The sequence below is a fragment of the Cololabis saira genome, chromosome 13 (assembly GCF_033807715.1).
Source record: "Cololabis saira isolate AMF1-May2022 chromosome 13, fColSai1.1, whole genome shotgun sequence".
Classification (NCBI taxonomy): domain Eukaryota; kingdom Metazoa; phylum Chordata; class Actinopteri; order Beloniformes; family Belonidae; genus Cololabis; species Cololabis saira.
The window spans coordinates 27338214-27363717 of record NC_084599.1 but is presented as its reverse complement, the minus strand read 5'-3'; the positions used below and the strand labels follow the sequence as shown (position 1 = coordinate 27363717).

Genomic DNA, 25504 nt, shown 5'->3' with positions numbered 1-25504 from the left:
AGCAAGAAAGAAAGAAAGAAAGAAAGAAAGATATGAGCCTGAAAGAAAGAAAGAAAGAAAGATATGAGCCAGAAAAAAAGAAAGAAAGAAAGAAAGAAAGAAAGAAAGGAGCGAAAGAAAGAGCGAAAGATATGAGCCTGAAAGAAAGAAAGAAAGAAAGAAAGAAAGAAAGAGCGAAAGAAAGAAAGAAAGAAAGATATGAGCCTGAAAGAAAGAAAGAAAGATATGAGCCAGAAAAAAAGAAAGAAAGAAAGAGCGAAAGAAAGAAAGAGCGAAAGAAAGAAAGAGCGAAAGAAAGAAAGAAAGAAAGAAAGAAAGAGCGAAAGAAAGAAAGAAAGAAAGAAAGAAAGAAAGAAAGAAAGAAAGAAAGAAAGAAAGAAAGAAAGAAAGAAAGAAAGAAAGAAAGAAAGAAAGAAAGATCAATTCAATTTAATTGGTGTAGTTTAGTAGTATTTAGTATTCTTTTAGAGCAGTGTTTTGGCTCCAAAGACTGAATGTGGTGATAGATTTATACATAGTTAAAAAGGTGGAGTTCAATTGGTATTTTTTTTTTTAATCGTCATTTTTATCATTATCGGGATAAATGCCAGAAATTATTGTGATACATTTTTTAGTCCATACCGCCCATCCCTAATTGGTACTGGTTTGAACATATTGCTTAGGTCACTGAAACACCGTCGTACACCATGACACACAACGGTCCCCGTGACAAACCTTGTTAATCCAGGTGGTCACTGCGTCCTCTGTGTCGTACGGCGTTTCCAGCTCGGCTTTGCAGAATGAATATTGACAAACGCAGGCCATCACTTTATCTACGCTCACAGTCTCTACCGTGTACGCCATCATGAGGGTGTCAATCATTGCCAAGTGGGCGCTCTGAAAGAAAAAAGAAACAAAGCCAAACAGATACATTAAGGGATGTTGTCATGCAACAATATACCTGCACAATGGACTTCAAACATAAAATCTAATTGACGAAAAGCCAACGCTCAAGTTCAGTGTGGAGTGTGCAGAGACAGTGATAAAACAGAAAATGAACCCAGTGTGTCACCTTGAAAAGACACAAACGCTCACTTTGCTGCTGGATCCTGAACCACGACGGCGATTTAAGCTCACTAACAGATTGAGAAGTCAGACTTGAAGAAAGTGTGACAGTCTAACAGGATCAAGATAATGGAAATAAATGAGAGCTGTCACATCCACTGAGAGACACTGAGGCGCGGTAAACGTCACTGAGAGATTATGAACCTGTCTGCAAAAATAAATGTGAGACTTTCCTCTTTCAAACCCAGGTGAGAAAACAGCTCAGGAATAAAATATTTTGCTAAGTAAAGAAACTTGTAAACATATAATATTTCAGCCTAAGAAAATAAATAAATCACCTGAGTAACTGACACAGTGGCTCAGTCAAGTGTAAGCTAATCAAACAGCAGTGATTCACTTGTGTGAGGCTGCTGTCCAGGAAATAAATACATCCGATTTCTTCTAATGACACCGAGTTTACTCTCAGCGACTGCTGGCCTTTGAGAAACTGATACCAGTAACACAACTGCGATCAGTTATATGCTCTATTATCTATATTACAGGTTTAATTTGAGAAAATTCAAACGTCAACTATCACAGCATCAGTCGTAGTAGAATTTAAAATTTTTTTGTCCACCTTCCTATGAACATTTTGCTATTTTTAACATTTTCCTTTGTGAATCATTTAATAAAAATCTCTCTGAAAAACCTAAAGCACGTACAAGGATAGACTTTGCTGCATGGGACACGGCTCTGTGCTTTGGCTTCATTCCAAAAAGAAGCTGCTCTTTTTCTTCTTTAAATTCCACGTCTGTAACTGGTGAAAACCAAAACAGAGAAAAAAGCGGAACTAATTGAATATTTGATTAAAGGATAACAGCAGATTCCAACGCAAGTTATTATCAAGTCGGTTTTTTTTTTTCCATCCGAGTCTCTCAAAACAAGATATTTCACGTTTTTTTATTACTGTTGCAAAGCAACAGCACTGACTGCCGTCTGAAAGGCCTGATCAGGGCCGATGTTTGAAACTAAAGTTTCTTAACTGCTGTAAAAGGTCACACAGAGTTTTGTGGTTATTACAGTCTTAAATATGCATGTTTGACATTTCCTTAAACCTAACCAGCCAATTTTCTTTGTTCATAATGAGTCTTACTAACTGACTGGACAGGTTGTACTAGTATGCAATATACCTTGGAAGAGTTTCTTTTTTTTTTTTGAAGTGAGGTTGTGTGAAGGAAGAGAAAACCATGAGGCTTGACTTGTTTAGATGGATAATTTTTGCTATTCAAACCAACGTCTGCTGCAGGTCAGACAAGAACTACTCAGACACCAAACACATCTATTCTCCTGATTAAAACCCGCTCCACCGCAGTCATCACACAGCCCTGCCCTCTTACTCTTATGTTCAATCATGATTACACATGAGCATAGTTAAAGATGCTGTACTACTAACATGTGATGGATCCCCTCAGCTGGGACTAGAAGCATTTTCTGCATACGTGGGTAAATACGGGTAATCAATTCCTACCTTTAGCCCCGTAATGGTTTACGCTGCCTTGTATATCCAATAAACACTAAAGAAATAAAAACCTCTTCATGAGGTAATCCTGTTAATTGGGCTTCAAGAAGCCCTTTGAGGGCCGGTTACTGTGCAGCAGACCAAAAAACATTCATTAAAAGAATCAACTGGGCTGTCCACTCAATCAAAACTAACGTTTGTAAGTCACATGGCAACAGGGCTGTTTAGCAATCTAGCTTGAACAACTGGTGTTAGCATTTACACACAATACTGTTATATTTAACTAGAAGATACTAAAAAATACAGCTAATGTATAGGACGATGTGACTTAAAGATGAGAAGCTACAACAGCGCAAACATGAGTGATTTTAGTTAATACAGATATGTTTAATAGATACTAAAGCACAGCATGGCCGAATTAGATCATTTGGTCAGTTATCCAGAGTAAGAGCATTGGCAGCTGTGAAATGAGTTTCCCGTGTTAAATAGAATTAGTGCAATGTGTAATTTCTTCCATCTCTAATTGGACTGCCAGGCAGCAGAGCAACACCATTTAATAACACACCGCCAAGCTGCTTCCTGCTCGCCTTCATTTAGCCTGTCCAAACACTAAAACATAATCTCAGAGGCAAACGAAATGCACACGTCGTATTGTGAATAAAAAAAAAAGGTCAAGTGACCCACAGGAACCCTCAAGGGGCTCCTTCACATCTCCTCTCCTCCCGTCCGCTGAGTGATTTGAGAATATTGATTTGGGTCTGCTCTGGGCTGATGAGATAAATGACAGCGAGGGGAGTTAATCTTGTTTACTAAACCTCAGATCCAGAGTTTCTACTCAATGAATGACAACATATTAGCGTATCAGAGGAAGAGGGTATTGTAGGACTCGAGCTGCACAATCACGTGCTTCTGACACTTGAATCATGCACATACATATAGTGTCAACATTTCTCAGCATTTACAGTTTCATTCCGCCAAGACAAATCCAAATGTATTTGCATAATGTGGAAATTGTGTCTTTAAAGCCGTCTGCATGCAGTATTTATGAATGACTGTGTGCACAGATGGCAAACATTGCGTTTCGGTTGATTTACTTCAAGTTGGAGCTGCTTTACTGTATAAAGGTTACGGAAATCGTACTCATGAAAGGATGAGATCACCGAGCTGCCCTACAAACGGACATTAGTGAGTGGCCGGGGGGGAGAATAAGAAGAACATCGAGAAGGAAAGAGTCAGTCTTCCTCATAGCAACACGTTTGTTTCATATTCACAACTGAGCAATTTACTGTTTTCAGGTGACATCATGGTTTCCAACCTTTAAGTTTCCTGTGGACATATGTTCTCCTTCGGCATTAGCTTTGGTTAATCTTCCTCCAGCTGCACAGATCACATACTTTGGAGCACGAACTCAGTGGCCAACTAAAGCTCCGCTGGGGTATTCACTCATCAGATGCCTTGCTTGGGGTTGATCTCGATAGCTGAAAGAGGTGGAACGCTCCCAACTCCTCCTGTTTGACTTGTGTTCCAGTATTCAGACTGAACAGTAGATACATATCTATTTTAAGTTTGCGTTCCAAGGTACTACCTCTATCATACACTGAAATCTGGAATAATGTTGATAATCTGTGTATACAAGATAAATATAAATATGATTAAACTTACAGAAATGAATACATAAGACATAAAAGTGGAAACCTATGCACGTTCCCATGCATGCACAGCTTTTGCTTATGCAGATTTCTAAAGCTGTGAAAAGATGCCGCTTCACGGTCAGTATCCTGTTTTCACTGTCCTGCTACATTGTCGACTCTCCGGGGAAACAGGTAAACAGCGCTCATCTTCAACACGTCTCCATGGTGAAAAAGCTAAAGCGCAGAAATCCAGCGTAGCAGCCCGGCTTTACAATGTACAAAAGAATTGCAAATATGAATCAAAGAGGCCTGCAAAAGACAGCTTGACTTCAGAATTATTGTGTCTGCTGTATATTCAACATAAATCTCTCCATTGTCAAAGCTCTGAACTGTTAGCGGAGGCCTGAGCCGGGTTATCAGAAGACGAAGAACAACATTTATCCTCACGGCTGAGAAGAAGCTTTATGAGAAGTCAAATTTTTAAAACAAGCATACTGACTTCATTTCACTGCAGAATAAAATGAAATGAGGTTGTGTCGCAGATAGTTTTTAACACGTTTTTCAGGAAAAGCTTGCAGGTTTGCAATATAGCATCGCTAATGGCCTGTATTCACTGATTATTTATAATAAAGACATTTTTAGAAAAGAAAGCAGAAACAGACAATGAAACATGCACACACAGTTATTTAAGATCAGCTCAAGGGTGATGAGTGTTGAAACACAGTCTGCTTTTGGTGTTACAGCTCTGCTGTCCAGCACTATAACTGGGACAGAAGACTAAAAACTAAATCTGTCTCGCCTCAAGTAACTTCAGCTTAACTCAGCTGGACATAGAAAAGCACTCAGCTGAACCTCTCTCTGGTCTGTTTTGGAGGTGACAAAAAGCACCTCAAGGCTGTCCTACGGTGGAAAGGTTTTACCTCTTCACATGTTTATAGAAAAGTTATTTTGGTTTCCTCTGCTAAAAGTGGGAGAAATCTGGAGATACAATAACTGCTAAGAAAATATCTGCTATATATATATATATATATATATATATATATATATATATATATATATGGGCTCTAACCAGAGACTTTAAGTATTGTTCTTATGGTGAAATTCAGATTTTTAGGAAATATTTACATCCCCAGCATATTTCAAACCAAGAGATCACCGTGGTGGGCTGATAAATAACCAGATCATGGCTGTTTTCCACCTGAACATTCAACAGTGAAGCAAGTAAGAGTGGCAGTTTTACTAAAAAATGCCTATTTGGGGAAAAAAGATATGCATATAATAAGTCTATTTTTTCAGCACTGCTTTTGTAGTAGACAGCAAGACTTTGTTTTTTTTGTTTTTCCTTTAATAGCTTTCCAAGTTAACAACAGAATTAAAAAACACTCTCACACAATTTCACACAGGCACATTTTTGGACGCCCAAAACGCCAACTGTGAGGTTTGGCTTCAGTTGTGGGAATGAAGCTTTTAAGCAGCATACGTTTCCCCCTCCATATGCTCAACAACGAACCCAGCAATTATCTGGAAACCTCAAAGCCAACCTTAGAAAGGGATCTGATGTCAGGATCAGGATGCTAGATGAGATGTGTCTGCATTCCCCGCTCTTACATCATGTTTAAAAAACAACCTTTAAATTGAAGAGCTTTTGGACATCCCTTGCTATAATTCTTGGGGACTTATCTCGTGGGAAGAAAACGGAACTTTGTAGGGAAGATCATCACATGCAGTAATATTCACTAGTACAGAAAGCTGCAGCTTGCAGGCCGTCACGTGGAAACGCATAACAAGCCTGTTGCTTATCCATCCATACTGTGCTGCGGCGGAGTCGCCGCTGGCATTGTGCATAGCGTGCTGGCTGCGACTTCGCTCGGGCTAACAAGAACAGAAAGTACTTGGATGTGCTCCTCTTCCAGCCTGCTGCTTGGGCTCATCTTTGTTCATAAAATCATGATGTTTGAGGTTGATGAGTATTGAGTTTTCTGCCCGGTGCTCATGCTAGCTTCCTGTACTTCTGTATATGAATGTTTTTATGTGAGGAACAACGTCTTTGTGGGGGATGTGGCGCCTCAGTAATGCTGGCTGTCTGCTTGTATGAATCCAGAAATTCAGCATTCTCTTCCTCATAGCCTGGCAGCACACACACCACTACTGTAACCCCCACTAGCGAAACACACACACACACACACACACACCCACACACACACACACACACACACACACACACACACACACACACACACACACACACACACACACACACACACACACACACACACACACACACACACACACTGCAAACATAGACAACCTCTCAGTACACATATACCATATGCAGGCATGAGCGCCACTCTCCTGCACCCACTAACACACAACCCCCTGCCAACTGTAACCATGGAAACCAAGCACCTGCCCAATAGGGGTTGCGATGGAAGCAGAATAGAGGGAGAATAGCAGGAGGAAACATACTCTCCATTTTCATTTGTGCTAAACATGAGCTGATAAAATAGCGTGTCACCCCGTAAAGCTAAGATTTGGCACACACTGTGCACATTTGCATGAGTTCATTTTTCAATATTCAAAGACATGTTCTTTTTTTTTATTGCACTGTGAGGAAGCTTTTCAACTGTTACATCGTTCTTATTCAGTAGCATATGTTACTGAGTAAAAATATTTGTTGTTCAGCATGGATAAATGACACAGATCCTCACCACATTAAGTGGGAGATTTATATGGAACATGTGTCTCACTGTAACCCTCTCATGATTCTGCAAGTGATCAATGTCCCATCACATGGTCATTTAATTAGCAAATTACCCATATAATTATAATAACCATACTTAGTAGTCTTTTTTTGTGTGAAACTGCACCTCCAGTTTCAAATGTTTTTGGATTATATTATATATAGAAACTGCACCTCCAGTTTCAAGTGTTTTTGTATTATATTATATATAAGTGTGTGTGTGTATATAAATAAAGACATCCTACCACTGCAAAAAAGAAGAAAAAAAAATTCTACAACTAATAATAATAATAAAAATACACTGCCTGACATTATGATTTATCATGGAAAAATAATATATGGTGACTTGCGTTAGACAGTGAAGCTGATGGTTAAAAGTAAGAGTGGGTCGTCTACTCTTTGTCAGGTGTGAGGGAAAAAAAGGATTCTATTCAAAAGCATTTTCGAATAGAAAAGTAAATATGGGTGTGGACGAGGCTCATGGGATGAGGTTAAGTCGTCTTACATTTTAACCACTAAAACTTTTCTCACTGTCACACTTGGCATCCACACTTCTTCAGAGGATTCCCCGTTTAAAGTGGATGGAGGTTAAAACGCAACCAGTCAGAACCAGAGATGGAGTTGCACCAGTTTGGCTCATGATCAACTCTTCTGAGTCATATTTAACATTTCCTGACTTGCCAAGCCTTTATCACGTGATCATCGCCAGAAGATAGCATGCAGAGGCACCTTAACAACGGTATATACAACATGGAGACGGAGAAACATGTGCTGCAGGTGTTGGTGTCTTTGGTATCAGCTGTTAGGCTTCCTAAATCTGCATCTAATAAAGCTGCGACTGTCTACATGTTGCCTGTATATATATATTATAAGAGTGATCTGCAACAATGTCCGGTGACATGCATTTACTGTTGTAGACGGAGATCTTTTTGACACAAAATGTATGATTGTTACTGTTGCAAAGTTGCCATTAAGGAAGCCAATTAACCATCTTAGCTGCAGTGTGCTAATCACTGTGACTGGAAATAAAAAGCAACCACCGTTTCTATGGACTAACCAGCTTGTACACTGAGGAGAAAAGACACATCAGAGAGAACTTTCATGTCATTAACAGGAATAATGTGTACGCTTGTATGCATGTATTAAAAGATTATTTTTATTCCCTATTTCAGACCTTTATGACATTTTCATCACATTTAGCATGGCTTCGCCATGGCAACGGATTAACTTTTTACTGGGTGCTTAATTTAGTTGCTCTGGAATTTAATCTAATACTGATTATTGTGTATAATGTCAAACTTAAATATGTTTTTGCCACTCGTCAAACAGGCACAGAAACAACCGTATACTTGATATGACTGTCGCAGTTCCCAGTTCTTTCTTTCCCTCTTTTGTTTAATCATTTTTCTTGCCTTTAAAAAATACAGTATGATTGTTCTCACAGAAGTGCTTCAAGGGAGCTTCGATATGAACTGCTGGATTATTTTCAGACCACTTGCCGGCCTCCACATCTCTCCCTCATTCTTTGCGAGCGCTTCAGGTGGAGGAGAGAGGCTGTAACACAGAAAGTGTGTGGGCGGCCAGAGTAGGCGCCGGCAACTGTGATTTGGATTCTGCATCTTCACGTGTTGGAATCTGTCACATGGCAGAACACAGAAGGATAGGTTGAGTGGGCAGAATAGTGACGGAAATAGAGGGATGGGAAAATAGGATTCGCAAGCAAAGTGACATTCGGAACGGAAGGAAAATGTCAGTGTATGTGCAGAGTTATGACACAGGTCAGACATCATCAGCATCCGACACTTGCGCTGACTGACGTTACGTACCAAGTCGGCTGAAAGCATGGTCCAAAGTTGCTTATTCTGAGAATTTGTATGCCTAACTCAGACTGCTGAGTTATCAGATGGCAAGCCGAAATAAAATAAAGCAGTATTTAACGTCACCATTGGAGCAGTCTTACGGTAGGAGCTTTGCCTCCTGGTTTCTAACAGACAGCAGCGGCACTAAAATCAGTGATATTTACCCAGTTAAAGAACTAAAAACGATTAAAAAAAACAACCTCTCAATCTTCTATAAGAAATGTTTGTTTCCCCCCCCCCAGTAGGGAAGAAGGATCATTTTCCAATATTCAAAGTCAACAGTGAGTCAACTAGCCCTTCTTGTTTTGATATACGTCTTGTTTTAAACTGGTGACTGATAATAATGTGTTACTGCTGCAAAAACATAATCACAGTTGATTAAGTTGTGGCCAAAAACAAATAAAACAGCGAAAGAAAAAAAGGTGCTTCAACCTCTAAATCCAAATTTTTTCTTCCTTTTTTAAAAAGTAAACCAGACAATTTATACCTATATAATACGTTTTCTCTGTAGAGTACTGTACGTAGTTTTCCTCAATAAAAGAAAAAAAAATATTTATGCCTAATGATGTCAACTTAAAAACTTTGTCTGTGTATCTTTATTTTAATTTTAGCAAAGAGTGAAATGGTAACCTGGCCAGCTGTACCCTTTTAACTAGCAAAAAAAAGAAAATAAGTAAAAAAAATACATTCTGTTGTGAAATGAACCGTATATCCTCCCATTTACAGCCATTTCTACTGGTACAGAACATGCTGAACCCAGCACTACAGGGTGAGGGGGCCTGTGTGATGTTTCACACAGCAGCAGAGCTGCAGAATAGCTAATAACCCTTTTCTTTTACTGCAGTTATTTACTGCTGTTCCTACTCCACTGTATGTCATTTTGAATATCTTTTATTGATTGTAGTCTGATTGTTGCTCGTCACATACTTCATTTGTCTGACTGGCTATCCACTAGAGAGATATTTTCCTTTGAATCCGTTGCTAGTGCCCCCTGGAAATCAAAATCATATCCCAAGGGACCAGACTAATTCTTTGTATGGAAGAAAAGAAACAGAAAGGCTAGCCAGGCAGGTGAAATGTAGCAACGAGTTGGATGTAAGTACTAAAATACAGACAGCACAGACTGTGACAGAGAAGAAAGGAGGAGGCAACTTCTGACACTGGCAGTAGAATGCAAATACTTCATATTCAATAGTACTATAATCAATGATGTAATTGTAAATCATCAAAGAAAATGGAGATATACTATCACCATTTGGTTATACATAGAAATATTCTTTTGGCCTTATTGTTCCACTCTAGTCTGAAACAGTTTGTTCTGCTGAATACAGCTTTAGATGAGTATAAGAAAGTGAACTTTTTTTTTGAACACATAAATGGCCGTCACAAGTCTGAATGTACAGCTGGGTCTGCGTTTTTTGGGGGAAGGGGCTATTCCGATACTCTAATTTGATCAGATGAGTTCTTATTGAGGATATTTTTGCTTGAAATGTCAATTTGTGTTCTTTATAAGCCACCGAGTCCAGCACGGAGTTGGCTCACCAGCCATGTCAAATCTTGACAGAAGCTCTTAATAATTGATGATCCCCCCGCTCCCCTTCCTTACTTCCAATGTGCAGCAGGTAATCCATGGATAACTGTGTCTCACGGAGCTCAAAGATCTCAGCGCTCAAAACAAACAACATGCATCACTGCTGCATGTTTCGTAGCGTTTCTAAATGCCATCAACATTTATTACAAATATGTAACAAAACAATAAAGGCTAAACATAAGCTACCACAAATAAATTCCTTCATTTACAAAAGTGCAAAGCAGTAAGTATTGTGTTACAGTTCAGGTTCTGTATTAAAATATAGTGAATATACTGCTTTCCAAAAACCACTGACTCAATTCTGAATTGTGGAATATCTACAAGAAAAACAATCTCTCTTTACCAACAGAGGGACAAATATGAAAATGTGGCTTCTGCTAGATAGCAAGATACTCTTGGAAGAAACGGTAAATGGGAATAAGGCTAAATTTGAAGGACATTGAGGAGAAACAGAAGAAGATGGAACCCAGTTTCATACTTCTTTATCAGCTCATTTTCATGTTCGCCAGGACGTCATCCGTCTCATACACGCAAACACACACCATTACTTTCATGAAAAACATTTAGTTACGAATCTAGAATCAAGTGTGAATCTTTTTATAGACTAAAATGAACTTTGCTCTGAAAAGATATAAAATCGTTTAAATCCTGTGAAAGCACTGTGGAATACATCCCACAGATTCAGTGTTAAATCAAACACGGACCTGCAAATACACACAACAACAAATCCAAATACTGGTTTGACAAATAACGTGCCTGCAATGAAAACCCTCAAAGAAAACTTAAATTACTTTTGAATTAGCATAGAAGTCAAATTAAAACCAGCAAGAGTCTGCAAACAGACTGCGGGCTCACTGTGTGTTAATTGTTTCTAAATTGCCATTCACTGAAGCAGTAACACCTCCTATTGAGATTTTGCCCCAAAATAACGAGGATGCCTCATTCCTGCACACTAGGCAGCAAAATCGTCTCATTTCCAACACTGACAGACAGGAGCTACAAAAAAGGCTCCTCAAGGTATAGCTCTTGTGCTATGCTGTAATCTGTAATCTAGGAGGCACCTAAACACACTCATGGCAGAGCTGAGGGCTCGAGGTCGAGATCTGCACATACTGTTTAGATGCTGGTTTGAATTTCCAGTCAAGTTTGGAAAAATCTGCATCGAAGGTGCCTCCTTATCTGTTTTACCACGGATCATCTCCTGTGTTGCAGTGGTGGGAGCCAGAGTATTGCATTTTTTTATTGAATTTTGGTGATAAAAACATTTACTGCCAGACAATGTGGCTTCCACAGTCCTTACATAAATAACTGTTCACGGTTCGCAAAAGCACAATAGATGAAATTTGCATGAGCTATCACTGGGGCTTTCACTGCCTGCAAAAACCTGCCGGTACATTTATTAGGTTTATTGAAATCATTTTCTGCGTATCCTGCTTTTTAGATACCCGAGCTAAGTTCGCAAAGTTATTCTATTAGTGTTTAATGAAGCGACACCAAGAGAAACTGCAAGAACTTCATTTTTCTGAGAAAAATTGATGTTTAATATGTCAAGATACTGGAGCATTGATGGAGATACTGGTTCCACTGGATTGTGGAACAGGGAAAGAAATCATGTGCATGATAAACGCCTCAGTAACAGAGATATAACGGAGTCACAAACACTGTGTGACAAATTCTGCTGCAGGGAATATTAAAAGCCAGACAATGGCTTGGCTTGGAGTTAAAAAAATATAAGATTTTAAAGTTTCTTACCATTTGCAGAGGCCTCCTCCGCAGGTCCCGCTCATTGACCAGCCTCTCCTGGTCCGTGACGTAGAGACCCCGCTGAGCCAACGCTTGGATGACGGCATCGTGGCCCAGCAGCGGCTTGGCAGCGTCACTCTTCAAGATGAGGCTGCCGGCCCGGCCGTACAGGTCTGCAGAGAGCAGGAGGCTGGCCACCGGAGGCTTCAGGTGCTCCTGCTCATACTGGTCTATGTAGAAGGGGTCCCTTAGGTCTGCTGGGATGCTATCTGTGGAAGAAAATGGGAACAAATATGCTGAAATTCATCCATCACAATATGTTCACCCACACTTACAAATTGTGTCTGACTGAGAGTGTGCAACAGAAGCTAGATTGGAATATTATACAATCTGATGCATAATTAGGAAAGGGGCTGGACAACTTGAGAGACAAATGGACCATCCCTCCATTTTCTTCCACATGCGATGATTTAGCTACTTAAATAACAGTGATGAAAGTCAATTTTTGAAGAATCATGTTAAAAGAAAAATAGATGAGCTAGTTTACACTATTTTGCAACAAATCTGCCTTTTTTTGTGGCAATTTTCTCCCTTTTAACAGAGCTATTTCTTTTAATCAACAACATTTTTATATGGATATGAGTGGGTAGACCTCAGTGTTACTATAGCAACTGCAGCAGGAGAGGAATCCGATCGATTCATCTCGTTTTTATCTCTGCAGCTTCGAGCTCCCTGGGAACACCCTTCTCGCAGCCTGCCTCATGAAAGAGAGAGGCTGCACGTGAGTGTGAGTGTGCGCGTGCATCATCTCAGGAATGTCCACTGCAATGGGACCAAGTCGAAACAGTTTTGAAACCGCTATGTTTTCTTCTGCATCGTCCAGGTCAGTGTTTGCGAAACAGAGAAACATCTGATACCAGAGATTTTGCTTATTGAATCCCCCCCTCATCAGATTAAACTATATCAGCACACTTATCCGGCATCAAAATTAGACTCTGCACCTGTGTGGAAACATTAAATTACATCACACACAATTATATCAGACACCACAGGAAGATCATCAAGTCAGCATCAGCAGAGTGGATCTCAACCTGGACAGAAAGAAGGCATCTAGTGACATGTGCCAATAGTTTTTTTTATGATTACCCCATTCCCCCACCTCCCCCAGTCCAGTGTGACTGCACATCCTCCAACACATTGCATGAATACACACTCAAAGCTAATCGATCGCGTTTTTCCCCAGACCATTATTGACATCATTGACGAGAGATTAACTTTACGTTGTTGTGGAAAAGAAAACGCAGACAGCAGCATTTATCAAGGATACATGCTCCAATTACGAGATGGATAGTTTTTGTCCTACAACTGTATTTCAAACTGAAACCCAAGACAACAATGAGTAGGAGAAATAAATATTATATATATATATATATATATATATATATATATATATATATATATATATATATATATATATATAGATATTAGGGCTGTTCGATTAATCGATTTTAAATCGTAATCGCGATTATGTAATTAGAACGATGTTAAAACGTGAAACTCGTAAAATCGATTTTTCACTTTTTTTTTTTTTATTTATTTATTTATTTTTTTTTTAAATTGGAAATATAACTTACTGTATGTTTGCAAGTGCTGATTTGCTGATTTTTTTTTCAGAGATAAAACTTTATATTTTATTATATTTTTTAAAACTTTTTTTCAACTTATTTTACAGAGTTTTGCACTTTATTCATTCATTTTGGGGCAAATATTCAATAAAAAAACAGCATATTTGAAATCATTTCTTTGCCTTTTGTCAATTCACAAAATAATCGTAATCGTAATCGAAAATCGGATTTTGAGAGAAAAAAAATCGAGATTTTATTTTTGGGCAAAATCGAACAGCCCTAATAGATATTACGTTTGGTCATATAGTATAGAGAAATTGGATTCCAGTCTCTCATCAAGAGTGTTTTGTGTTTCTCTCGGGTTCACAAGTGTGTTCAGCCTTCCTTCATTTCATTTATCAACTGTTGACGAAACAATCCTCAATGCCTGACATCTGCGGTTTAATTGATTTAGTGAGAACATCTGCAAAACTGTCCTACCAAGCGGATGTTGAGAGAATAACACTTGATTACTTTAAGCCCCGGCCTTACTTTTACCTTGATTACTTTCCCCCCCCAGTCCTTTCCTGCTGTCATCCCCCACCACATGAAAACAGGAGGCTTCAGGTCACAGTGAAGCTTGTCTGAGCTCTGCTTACGATGGAGGGCCGAAGCAGTACATAAAAACACTGTATGTATGCTTTGTGTTTGCATTCTGTGACAGCAGATCATCTGCTTGCATCGCACATGTACTTGACTGCACATCCTTGATGTATTTCTGCATTATTGTAATGAGGCTAGATATGTGAAGTATTCAGAGCAGTGTGGGCTGGGATCTGGAGAAGAGCCCGCTCATTCTGTCTTCTCCCTCATGCTCCCTCTGGAAGACTGTATTTTTGGAATCAACCCATTTCATTCAGCCCTGGTTGGGAGTAGGAAGAAAAAAAAAAACCCTGCGAGGGATTTCATGTTTACAGGGCTGTTAGGAAAACAGTAGCAGGGAAGGATCCTTTAAACAAACTGAGCTGCCTGTTTCAGAGCTGATTCAAGCAGTGTTAGAATGCATTACAGAATAAACACAACTATCCATTTATTACAGGAAATGTGTTTATAAACTATAAACCAAGGAAAAAAAGGCTGTTTTTACTTTATACATCAACTCATGATTGATTCGGCAAGTCCATCCAATGTGTATCTTCTTAATTCTTCCTTCAATTAGAAATGCATCTCTAACACAATAATCATGGATACATTAGATTGAAACCTTCTCGATGAGAAGGCAGCTTGTGATTGCAGTGCTGCTTTGCCACCCACGATCATATCAAACATTTGGTTGTTCCCCATTTAGTCCATGATTATAACATATAGGTTTTTTTTTACCTCTAGTGAAACACAGTTTTTGAGGAAAAACCTAGGTTTAGTTCAATTAAATAATACTTTATTAATCCCTGCAAGGGAATAGATCATCTCAGCTTGACATATACAGCACTACATTGATAGGTTTTAATCTATTTTAAGAAACTATTGGCCAAATAGTCTTAAATGACTCATCAGTTTGTTTTCACTGTATTGTTGGCGGTATGGATGCTTTTCTTCAGTAAATTAAAAAAAAAAAGAATAAAACTGGGCTAGACTGACCTGTCCGTTCACTGCGATCATTTAACTTAATGTTAAATAGTATGACTACTATCCACATTCTCCTGCCTTGGAAGAGTTTTACTGTGATCAATGCTGCTTTAATACACTGCCAGAATATCACTAAACCAGACACCAACAGGCAGACAAAAGTAGGCTACATCATACAAGGAGACATTTTTTCCCTTGTTATTGTTATGTGCCCAGCAATCGCACATCTTCAATTATTCCATATTATACTGGTAAAAATAAAATAAATAAAATACACTTTTTTAGTGCTGGGCGGTATACCGGTTCATACCGAATACCGGTGTTTATTTTTCTTATGATATGAATTTTTCATATACCGTAATACCGGTGAGTATGTACAGTAGCGTACACAAGTTGGGAACGCTGCGCTGCGCTACGTTCCGCGGCGCGGGGACTGGTTTGCAGTAGTGATGCACCGATTGTTCGGTAAGCGAAATTGTTCGGCCGAAAATGGCAAAAAAAACACTTTCGGTGTTCGGTGGAATAAGTGGGAAAAAAAACGAACCATTAATAACGGCGTTGTAATATAAGGAAATAGACTGGCCGCTCCCGTAACAGTTGCGCACCACAAACATAAATCGTTGGCCAACCAAAAAGTAACCACATAAGAATTTTACCTAACATTCACCAAGAGGTGGAACCAAAACAACATAATGCTGGGAAATTAAAAAATGTTCAGTTTTTTATGTTCAATAAATATTTTCTACCTTGTAATTTTGTAAAAGATCAGTCAGACAACACTTAAAGTCTTTAAGTGTTGTCTGACTGATTCTCTCACTTCATTAGAATCATAAGTGCCGCCACCTCATTGTAAACGGCATCATTTTGTGAGGCCATGCAAACCTTTATTTATACTAGTGTGGACATTAATGTTTTTCTACAATATTTCCTCCTCATGACAGTAAAATAGGCCATTCTAAGCCAATTTACTGCAGCAATTCCTTTCCAAATCATTAGAAAATGTGGTTAACACTAGCGATGGGCGGTATGGACTAAAAATGTATCACGATAAATTCTGGCATTTATCCCGATAACGATAGAAAAAATACCAATACAAAAACATCATCAACAGGAATTTTTCTTTCTTTCTTTCTTTCTTTCTTTCTTTCTTTCTTTCTTTCTTTCTTTCTTTCTTTCTTTCTTTCTTTCTTTCTTTCTTTCTTTCTTTCTTTCTTTCTTTCTTTCTTTCTTTCAGGCTCATTTCTTTCTTTCTTTATTTCTTTCTTTCTTTCAGGCTCATTTCTTTCTTTATTTCTTTCTTTCTTTCTTTCTTTCAGGCTTATTTCTTTTCTTTCTTACTTTCTTTCTTTCAGGCTCATTTCTTTCTTTCTTTCTTTCTTTCTTTCTTTCTTTCTTTCTTTCTTTCTTTCTTTCTTTCTTTCTTTCAGGCTCCTTCCTTCCTTCCTTCCTTCCTTCCTTCCTTCCTTCCTTCCTTCCTTCCTTCCTTCCTTCCTTCCTTCCTTCCTTCCTTCCTTCCTTCCTTCCTTCCTTCCTTCCTTCCTTCCTTCCTTCCTTCAATCCATCCATCCATCCATAAATCAGCTTTACACAAAAACATCATCATTTTACCGCGAGATGACAAATTCTTACCGTGGGGAATTTTTTTGACGGTTTATCATTAACGGTAAAATATCACCTATTCCTAGTTAACACCCAGTTGTGCATGAAAAAAAAAAAATACCGTGATATACCGTGAAACCGATATAATTTTGAAAAATACCGTGATATACATTTTTGGTCATACCGCCCAGCACTACTTTTTAGTGGCTATAGCCCTATTGAGAATGTTAAAAGGGAGACAGAACAAATCCCCACGTGTGCTGCATCTCTTTCTAATTTTGACTTGTATGCACCACCATGAAGGTGACATCCTTTGACGCACAGCATCCCCCATTCACCTTACATCTTAATGCACATTTTTGATTATTTTTCTCACCAGTCACGAATGCAAGATAACCAACAATGGGTAGGGAAACAATAATGAACAAAACAGTTTATTCTTACAGTGATTTGCATAAATGTTGAGCTCTTACCTGTCCCGTATGCTTTGGCCACCAGCCATGTGAGGCTGCAACATATCTTGGCTCGGGAGAAATCATAGTGTTCATAAGACTTTATCGCTGGAGCAACGCAGGACTTCTTCACATCTCTGACATCCTGAACTTCACCCATATTTCTCCCCCCGGTGCAGTCCAGACAGCCGTACCCTAAAAAGCGACACAATGTAAAAGCATCCCACTGGTGGAGTCCGTGGAAAACAATACACGACTGGGAGAGGAAGGGCTGCTGAAATGTCTTTCCAATGATTTTTCACTGCTCCTTTCAGTCATAAAATGTTATTCTGTCTGTGTTTTCACCTTTTCCGTCTCGCTGACACAATAGATCACTAGTCTTTTTCATCCATCCCACTCTTTTACCAGTTGAAATGGACTCCGTCGGTCCAAGCCAAGGTTCCCAGAATTTCAGAGGAAAAACTGTTCTTCGACTGGAGCAGTAACAACAATATTTCCATTATTTAGAAAGTTTGGAAGAAAAAACTGATTATTCGTTTTTAAAACTATACAATACTCTAAAAATGGGTGATGTATTTAGCATTTTGCCCTGTAATCATTCGCATGGAGCTCCACATTTGTCCTGCCGCACTATTCTGACTGTATTCTTCTATGCGCCAGCCCGACACCTTTGTTGTGCAGCACGCATGCGCAGGAGGTGCATTCACGTCTTATCGGAAATATGTAGACTTTATAGTTCTTTCCATTTCTTCAATAACATATTAGACAAATGAAATAAAATCGCACGTACAGACCACACATTGATCTAAAAAATGTATAAAATGTAAACATTCCAAACGTTAATTTGCCGTGATATATGCAGTTTAGTAATTGTATTTATTTAGGTGCATTTTTATTGTTGAATGTTAAACATCTTGTAGATAAGGCAACCGTATAGTTTTAATTTATACTGAAAAACACATAACAGCTTGTAATCATTATCAAATACGTCATACGAATAGTGGTAATAATCTTCATCTCTAGCGTTATCCATAGTAGTCGTACTACAGCCCTGTCGGTTAGCTTTACCATTATAATTTTGTACATTTGAACGTAACATTTAAAAGAATGGCTCATTCTTACAATAAGTAATATAACAAAGCTGTAGGATGTCCCCTCACCCTTTCAATTTTTATATTGTGAATATTAGCACTGTATAATATACCACTGTATCCGTCTGCATTGAGCGTATTAGGCAGCATGTCATTTTCCATGAGTTGCTCATTAAACTACATTTCCCATCATGCACCTGGTGTTACGCTATAAGCGTGTGCCTGTGGTTGTTTTGAATCGTCGGAAGAGTTGTCGCTAGAAGGTACAGCTATGCGATATTGTCAGTGGGTTTTTATTAGTTTAAATGCTCAGTTAGTATAGTAAACTGTTTATTAAGACACGGATTTCAAAGGGAAACTCGGTTGACGTGTTAGCTATGTTTGGCTTACGTTTAATTGCAAAATTGTAGTCTGTCTACTGTTTGTTTACATTTCCATCATCCTGTCACTTACGTTGTAAAAAATACCTGGGTTATCTCTGTCTGCTTGTGCTTATAGGTTACTGTGACGATGTTTATGCCAAGAGCCTTGAAAGTGAAGAGACCTGCCCATGGACCTGATAAAGGTTCGAGTAAGAAAAGCAAGGGGGATCATCAGGAGAGCAAGGAAAGTGTTTCAGAAGCAGCTGCCCTGAAGGTGGATCCATGTGAAGGCAATACAACACAGAATGAAGCAATACAAGCAGATGGAGACGCCGTGCATTTCACAGAGAGTGTAACATGTGAAGATGGTCATATGTCCTCCTCAGATGATGTGGAAGAAGAGGAGCCAGTGAAATCTTTCAAAAAGAACCAGAGATGGCCTGAGCCAGGGGAGCCTGTCTGTGTGATTTGCGGTCGCTTTGGGGAATACATATGTGATGCAACTGATAACGACGTGTGCAGCCTCGAATGCAAAGCCAGTCATTTGGTGAAAATGGGAATGGGGACTGGGGCAGATGCATTTAATCCTAATAACAAAAACATTGACGAAAAGACTCAACAACCTCATCAGCCAGAAGTTAAAACTGGAGGTACAGGCACAAGTGAAACGGTCTATTCTTATAAGGAAGATAAATTCATATCAAGCCTAACAGATGAGCAGGTCCAGCGAATTAAACAGGAGCTCGGCATTGAAACGCAGGGGAGAGATGTCAGGAGACCCATCATTGAGTTTCAACACTGTGGCTTTCCCTCGACCGTAAGTGGCAACCTGAAAAAGGCCGGTTATGAGGCCCCAACGCCAGTGCAGATGCAGATGATGCCAGTTGGTCTCACAGGCAGGGATGTGATTGCCAGCGCTGACACGGGCTCAGGGAAGACTGTAGCCTTTCTGATGCCAGTAGTGGTGAGAGCCCTGGAGGTACAGTAAAGAAGCAAATACTATATTAACACATTTCATTTATTTGTTGAAATGTATACATGTCATACCTTGAAAACTTTTTGGTAATCATAGATAACTGACTTTACAGAGAGAAAGAGGGGGGGGAGGGGGCAAGTATTATCTGGTGCATGTGTAGATTATTAGTAATGGATATCAGTCATCACTAATTAAACTAAACTATAGTTGGATGTAGGGCTGTTCGATTTTGCCCAAAAATAAAATCTCGATTTTTTTTCTCTCAAAATCCGATTTTCGATTACGATTACGGTTATTTTGTGAATTGACAAAAGGCAAAGAAATGATTTCAAATATGCAGTTTTTTTATTGAACATTTGCCCCATTGGGCTTTAAGTGCAAACTTTGCTCTTATTAAACCAAAAATGAATGAATAAAGTGCAAAACTCTGTAAAATAAGTTGAAAAAAAGTTTTAAAAATATAATAAAATATAAAGTTTTATCTCTGCAAATCTGCACTTGCAAACATACAGTAAGTTATATTTCCAATTGAATAAAACAAGACTTTTTCTAATTAAACTAAACTGGGTCTTTGCATGCTAAGTAATAATGCAACCCATGAAGGAGGTAGAGGTGTGTAATGTCAGTCATTACATTTGCTATTCACATTTGCAAGTTTTTTGCAAGGAACACGAGCCGGTCTACCGCATCTGGCTTGAGGGATGCCCGGTGGCATGTTACAACGCCCCCTCCTACACTAAAGAGCCTCTCCGATGGGGCACTTGTCGCAGGTATTGGGAGGTATTTCCATCAATCATCAGTTAATATGGTATCAATCATTAATATGTGTGCAGACAAGGTTAAAAAAAAAAAAAAAAAAAAAGTGAAAAATCGATTTTACGAGTTTCACGTTTTAACATCGTTCTAATTACATAATCGCGATTACGATTTAAAATCGATTAATCGAACAGCCCTAGTTAGATGGAATATAACCTACAAACCATCACCATGATTTGGAGTAGACGGCACAAACAGTTTTGGTCAGAACTTTTGGCGTCTTTAAATTACAAGTTTTCTATTAATTAATCGTGTGGTGTAAATAATGATGATGTAGACATGGAATCTGTAACATAGTTTCTGTTTTTAGAATCCAGCTCACAGTGTTTGCAGCCCTGTAGCTCTGATCCTGACCCCCACCAGAGAGCTGGCCATCCAGATCGAGAGGCAGGCGAAGGAGCTGGTGATGGGGCTTCCCAACATGCGAACTGCTCTGCTGGTGGGCGGCATGCCGCTCCCCCCACAGCTCCATCGCCTCAAGAGAAGCATCAAAGTCTGTTTTTCCTCCTCTATGTCAAAACACCCTCTTGTACATTCTTTGACTTTACAATATTGCCACATCATTGTCTTTTTCTCATAAACTCATTTAGATTGTCATAGCGACACCTGGGAGACTCATTGAGATACTGAAACAGAAAGCACTGCAGCTTAACAAAGTGAAGATTGTGGTGGTCGACGAGGTATGGGAAACATTTGTTGGATGTTTTGCACTTCAATTAAGTTCAGTTTTGGATTTTGCGCCTTTAATAAAATAAAATGTAAATGTATCAACTAATGATGGGAATAATGATAATAAGTAATAACAATGGTGAACACCCGGTAAACCTTTGTTTGTGTTGATAGATATAGTATAGTATATATATGTGTGTGTGTGTGTGTGTATATATATATATAATATCTATATATATATATATATATATATATATATATATATTAGTATATAGCAGTTTTTAAAGCTTTGAAAAACAAAGTAAATTGATGTCACAGCTCCAAATATATTATACAGTTTATAATAGAATAGAATACTTTTATTGTCATTATGCATGGGTACAGTGAGATTAAAAGCAGCATCACCTCTCCAGTGCGAGACAGTGAAAACAATAAGAAATATAAGAAATATAAAAAATATAAAAATGTTAAGGTGCATTTTGAATAGTGAAATCAAGGTTTATCAGGCAACAGATTATAATTTGAGAAATAAATATTCAACTGTATACATGTTTGTCAAGAGTAAATCGCTCAGTTCAATTACAAAGTGGAGAGACTCCTGCAGCATGAGTCTTGCGGTGTTCTCTGTAGGTCGACACCATGTTGAAGATGGGCTTCCAGCAGCAGGTGCTGGAGATTCTGGAGCAAGTCACGGAAGAACACCAGACTCTGCTGGCCTCGGCCACCATCCCAGCAGGGACGGAAGATCTAGCTGCCCGCTTGGTCCATGACCCAGTACGCATCGCCATTGGTGAGAAGAATCAGCCCTGTGCCAACGTTAGACAGATCCTGCTGTGGGTAGAGGAGCCGTCCAAGAAGAAGAAGCTGTTTGAAATTCTAAACGTAAGTTACTATTTTTAACTTGGATTTTGGGAGTTGTGGGTCAAAACGTATTCACTTCAAGTCTTAAAGACTGATTTTAGGTGCTAGGCTTTTTCTAAGTGGTCTTGTTTTTTGTGTAAGGCTTAACTTGAACTCTGTGAACAATACAAATTTGGTTGAGGGAAGCTTTAGTTATTTTGGTTTTGACACAAAAACTGGTACCAGCCCTGAAGTTGTTTTATTTTTTTTTTCACTGGCAATTAGAGATTGGAATTCCTCAAGTGGCAACAACTGATCTCACCACAGCACCATATTTAGACAGCCATTACTGCAGCTCTGGCCCTTTTCTGGATGAAATGGGTCAGCCCAGAGCTCTGGCCCCAATCCAGGAATCCCAGCTCTGGGATTCCACCTTTTACACAAGGCCAGGAGGTCTGCTTTAGTTAACCCTGTGAAAATGTGGTGTTACACGATAGTTTATCTAAGAAGAATCCCATTCTTTAGACCTCCTCCTTTTTTTGTTTAAAAATCCAAATTATACATGCCAACTTGGTTTCAATTCAGCACAAACTATAAGTCTGCTCTCTATACAAGGAGATGCCAGTGGGTGAGAAAACCAAAACACTGGAGTTGTCATGAAGTCAGAAAACACCAGAAACTGATTTATAACAGTATATTAGAAGACAAAGCAGAAAAGGCCCCCAACTTTGAAGAAAATGCAACAAAGGTATTGATACTACCTATGTAAAGGTGTTGCTTGCTTGTCGAGCTACGACTGATAAGACATTTATTGAGACCAAGTGAAAGAAAGTGTGGGCCAGAGTGATCTGATTTCAGGGATGACAACTTGATAACTAGTTTCTCAAAAATGGGTGTTGTCACGGTTCTCTTTTGCTGGAGTGATTTTTTTTTTTTACTTTTTCCAGTCTTTTTGAAGTTTGGAAATCAGCCTTGTGCAAGTTAATTTACCATGTTCTCCGTGTGTCGAGTTATTGCACTGTATTAATGAAGAAATTAACAAAAATGTTATTGTTTGTGTCATTCTGGACTTTCCAGGATGGCAAACTGTACCAGCCTCCGGTGGTGGTGTTTGTAGACTGTAAACTGGGTGCTGATCTGCTGTGTGAGGCGGTTGCCAAGGTGACAGGTCTCACTACCGTGGCAATCCACTCCGACAAGAACCAGTGGGAACGCAACCGCATTCTCAGGGTGAGACCAGTGGCAGGCAGAAGATTGATAGGCAGCTGAATAACAGCGCTCGCATGTTTACCGGCTGAGAATTCATTATATTTTCAAGAAAAAAACACATCCATCTGTGACTCCCTCTATGAGTTGATTGATACTGTTATATTAATGATCATCACTGAAATGTTCATCATTGGAAAGATCACTAAGTATTGTTCAAAGATAAATAAATAACAATAATAATAATCAGGTACACCAGACATATTCTACCAGATTAGAACCCCTGTAGGTATTAAAAACAACATCTGTAACTGAATGAAATAATGCTTTTTGGACCTCTGGACACTTTATTGTTGGTGCAGCTTAAAATCTGTGAATGAATGCTTTTACTCTCTAAAATCCATAATGAGAAGCATTGAAGTCTGGGGCATGTTCCAGTAGCTAAGTGTCACTGGAACAAATAAAACTACATCCCTGATATTCCAGCTGTCACCACTCTCATAATCCCACATTCCCCATTACAGTTAACAGAAGCGATGGTTTAAACTTCTTCCTTTACTCTCAGCATGGCTTCAGCTCTACAGCTGAAATGTCCCTGCTTCAGCTTATCTGGATTTGGGTTCTTATTTGTGAAACTATTTGGACTTTGGAAACCTCAATAAGATCCTCCTGCATGTAAACAACTTTCCCATTGACATGTTTCATCATCATCACAGATGTTTAAGTGCCAGAATTACTAGTAAAGTCCTTTAGCAGCATGGCAACAGCATCCAAACCAGCGCAGAAAAATGCTCCAGAAGATGTCTAAAACGTCTACTGATATCCTACTACTACTGTATACGCCAGGGAGGTTTTTAGGCTATTTTATTTTATTTGCCAGGCAGTTATATCAGATGGAAATATATACTAGTGTCTTAACTCTGTTTGCACATCTTCCTGCAGTTAAATGTTGTGTATCTATTATGAAAAGCCCTTGAATGTCATGTTCTAATCTAAATAGGATTATGTGGTTCATAAAAATGGGCAAGTTATTAAATCTAACTAGGGTTTGTGCTAACATTTGTTTAAAGCTACTGTATAAATTACAGTGTGCATAAAGTTAAAGGTGTGCAAAATTGGTTTGTAATGCAACATTTGGTCTGTTTCTTCAGGGTCTCCTGGAAGGAGACTTTGAAGTGGTAGTTAGCACGGGTGTGCTAGGCAGAGGACTGGATCTGGTTAACGTCAGACTGGTGGTTAACTTTGACATGCCAAACACAATGGATGAGTATGTACACCAGGTTAGTTGATTAACACTACCTATCACTTCTGTATGGGACATAGAAGGGTTATGGATTTGGAAGTATTTTTCACAAATTTATAGCAAGATGTTTATCTCTACAGGTAATACGCTTCACTCTTGGCTTGTTTTTATTTCTTCCCATCCAGGTTGGTAGAGCGGGGAGGCTGGGACACAGGGGAACAGCCATCACCTTCATCAACAACAACAACAAACGCCTCTTCTCGGAGGTGGTGAACCGTGTCAAACCCACGGGCTCTATTCTCCCCCCTCAGCTGCTAAACTCCCCCCACCTCCATGAACAACAGAGAAGGGGGAGACAGAAAACCAAGATGGGATCTGGGGGCAAGCAGGTTACCAAGGACAACCTGCTTGATATCATAAGGAAACACGACCGTCAGAAGAAGTAGCCGTTTCTTCTACTCATTCCTTTTTGTAGCACATCTGCTTGATGAGTAAATTAAAAAAGTTTAGTTTTTATAATGTTTGATTAAAAATAAAAATAATTGATTCAATTTATTGTGACAATTGTTTTCTGTTATGAATTCAAGACAATGTCAACAAACAGAGCAGTTGTCCTCTAATCTATAAACTTAAATCCAGGGATCAAATCATTTGAATGCATCCAATATTTTTTTTGGAGACAACAACATACATTTTATTGAGTGGAATTGGTCAGTGATGTTGATGTTTTGTTTTTCAAACTTAAACTTAGTTCCCCATTAACGGACTGTCTCAGAAAATTAGAATATTGTGATAAAGTTCTTCTGTAATGCAATTAAAAAAACAAAAATGTCATACAATCTGGATTCATTACAAATCAACTGAAATATTGCAAGCCTTTTATTATTTTAATATTGCTGATCATGGCTTACAGC

General features: G+C 38.9%; 2 protein-coding genes across 9 annotated transcripts in view; one reads left to right on the top strand and one right to left on the bottom strand.

Moving 5' to 3' along the window:
• The window catches only part of camsap2a (calmodulin regulated spectrin-associated protein family, member 2a), a 47521-nt gene extending 29500 nt beyond the window's left edge, over positions 1-18021 (bottom strand). For all 8 annotated transcript variants that reach the window (XR_009783956.1, XM_061738491.1, XM_061738494.1 and 5 more), the window contains exons 1-3: positions 17409-18021; positions 12116-12375; positions 715-876 (exon numbers count right to left, since the gene is read on the bottom strand). Coding sequence is in view for 7 of the 8 variants with exons in the window: in XM_061738491.1 (XP_061594475.1) it covers positions 715-876; positions 12116-12375; positions 17409-17547 (561 nt within the window). In the remaining variant the exon portion in view is untranslated. The remainder of the gene's footprint in view (positions 1-714; positions 877-12115; positions 12376-17408) is intronic.
• Positions 18022-18734: 713 nt separating this feature from the next.
• ddx59 (DEAD (Asp-Glu-Ala-Asp) box polypeptide 59) lies at positions 18735-25081 on the top strand. Its single transcript, XM_061737188.1, has 8 exons — positions 18735-18763; positions 18977-19819; positions 20943-21125; positions 21223-21312; positions 21932-22183; positions 23219-23371; positions 24499-24627; positions 24776-25081. Exons 2-8 carry the CDS (start codon positions 18989-18991, stop codon positions 25034-25036), a joined length of 1899 nt encoding a protein of 632 aa, XP_061593172.1. The 5' UTR covers positions 18735-18763; positions 18977-18988; the 3' UTR covers positions 25037-25081.
• The last annotated feature ends 423 nt before the right edge of the window (positions 25082-25504 follow it).

Excerpts from the sequence above, each read along its gene's own strand:
- ddx59 (XM_061737188.1), top strand. The coding sequence starts at position 18,989 with ATGTTTATGCCAAGAGCCTTGAAAGTGAAGAGACCTGCCCATGGACCT. Across the intron at positions 19,820-20,942 it reads TAGTGGTGAGAGCCCTGGAG|AATCCAGCTCACAGTGTTTG; the intron begins GTACAGTAAAGA and ends TTCTGTTTTTAG. Across the intron at positions 24,628-24,775 it reads TGGATGAGTATGTACACCAG|GTTGGTAGAGCGGGGAGGCT; the intron begins GTTAGTTGATTA and ends CTTCCCATCCAG.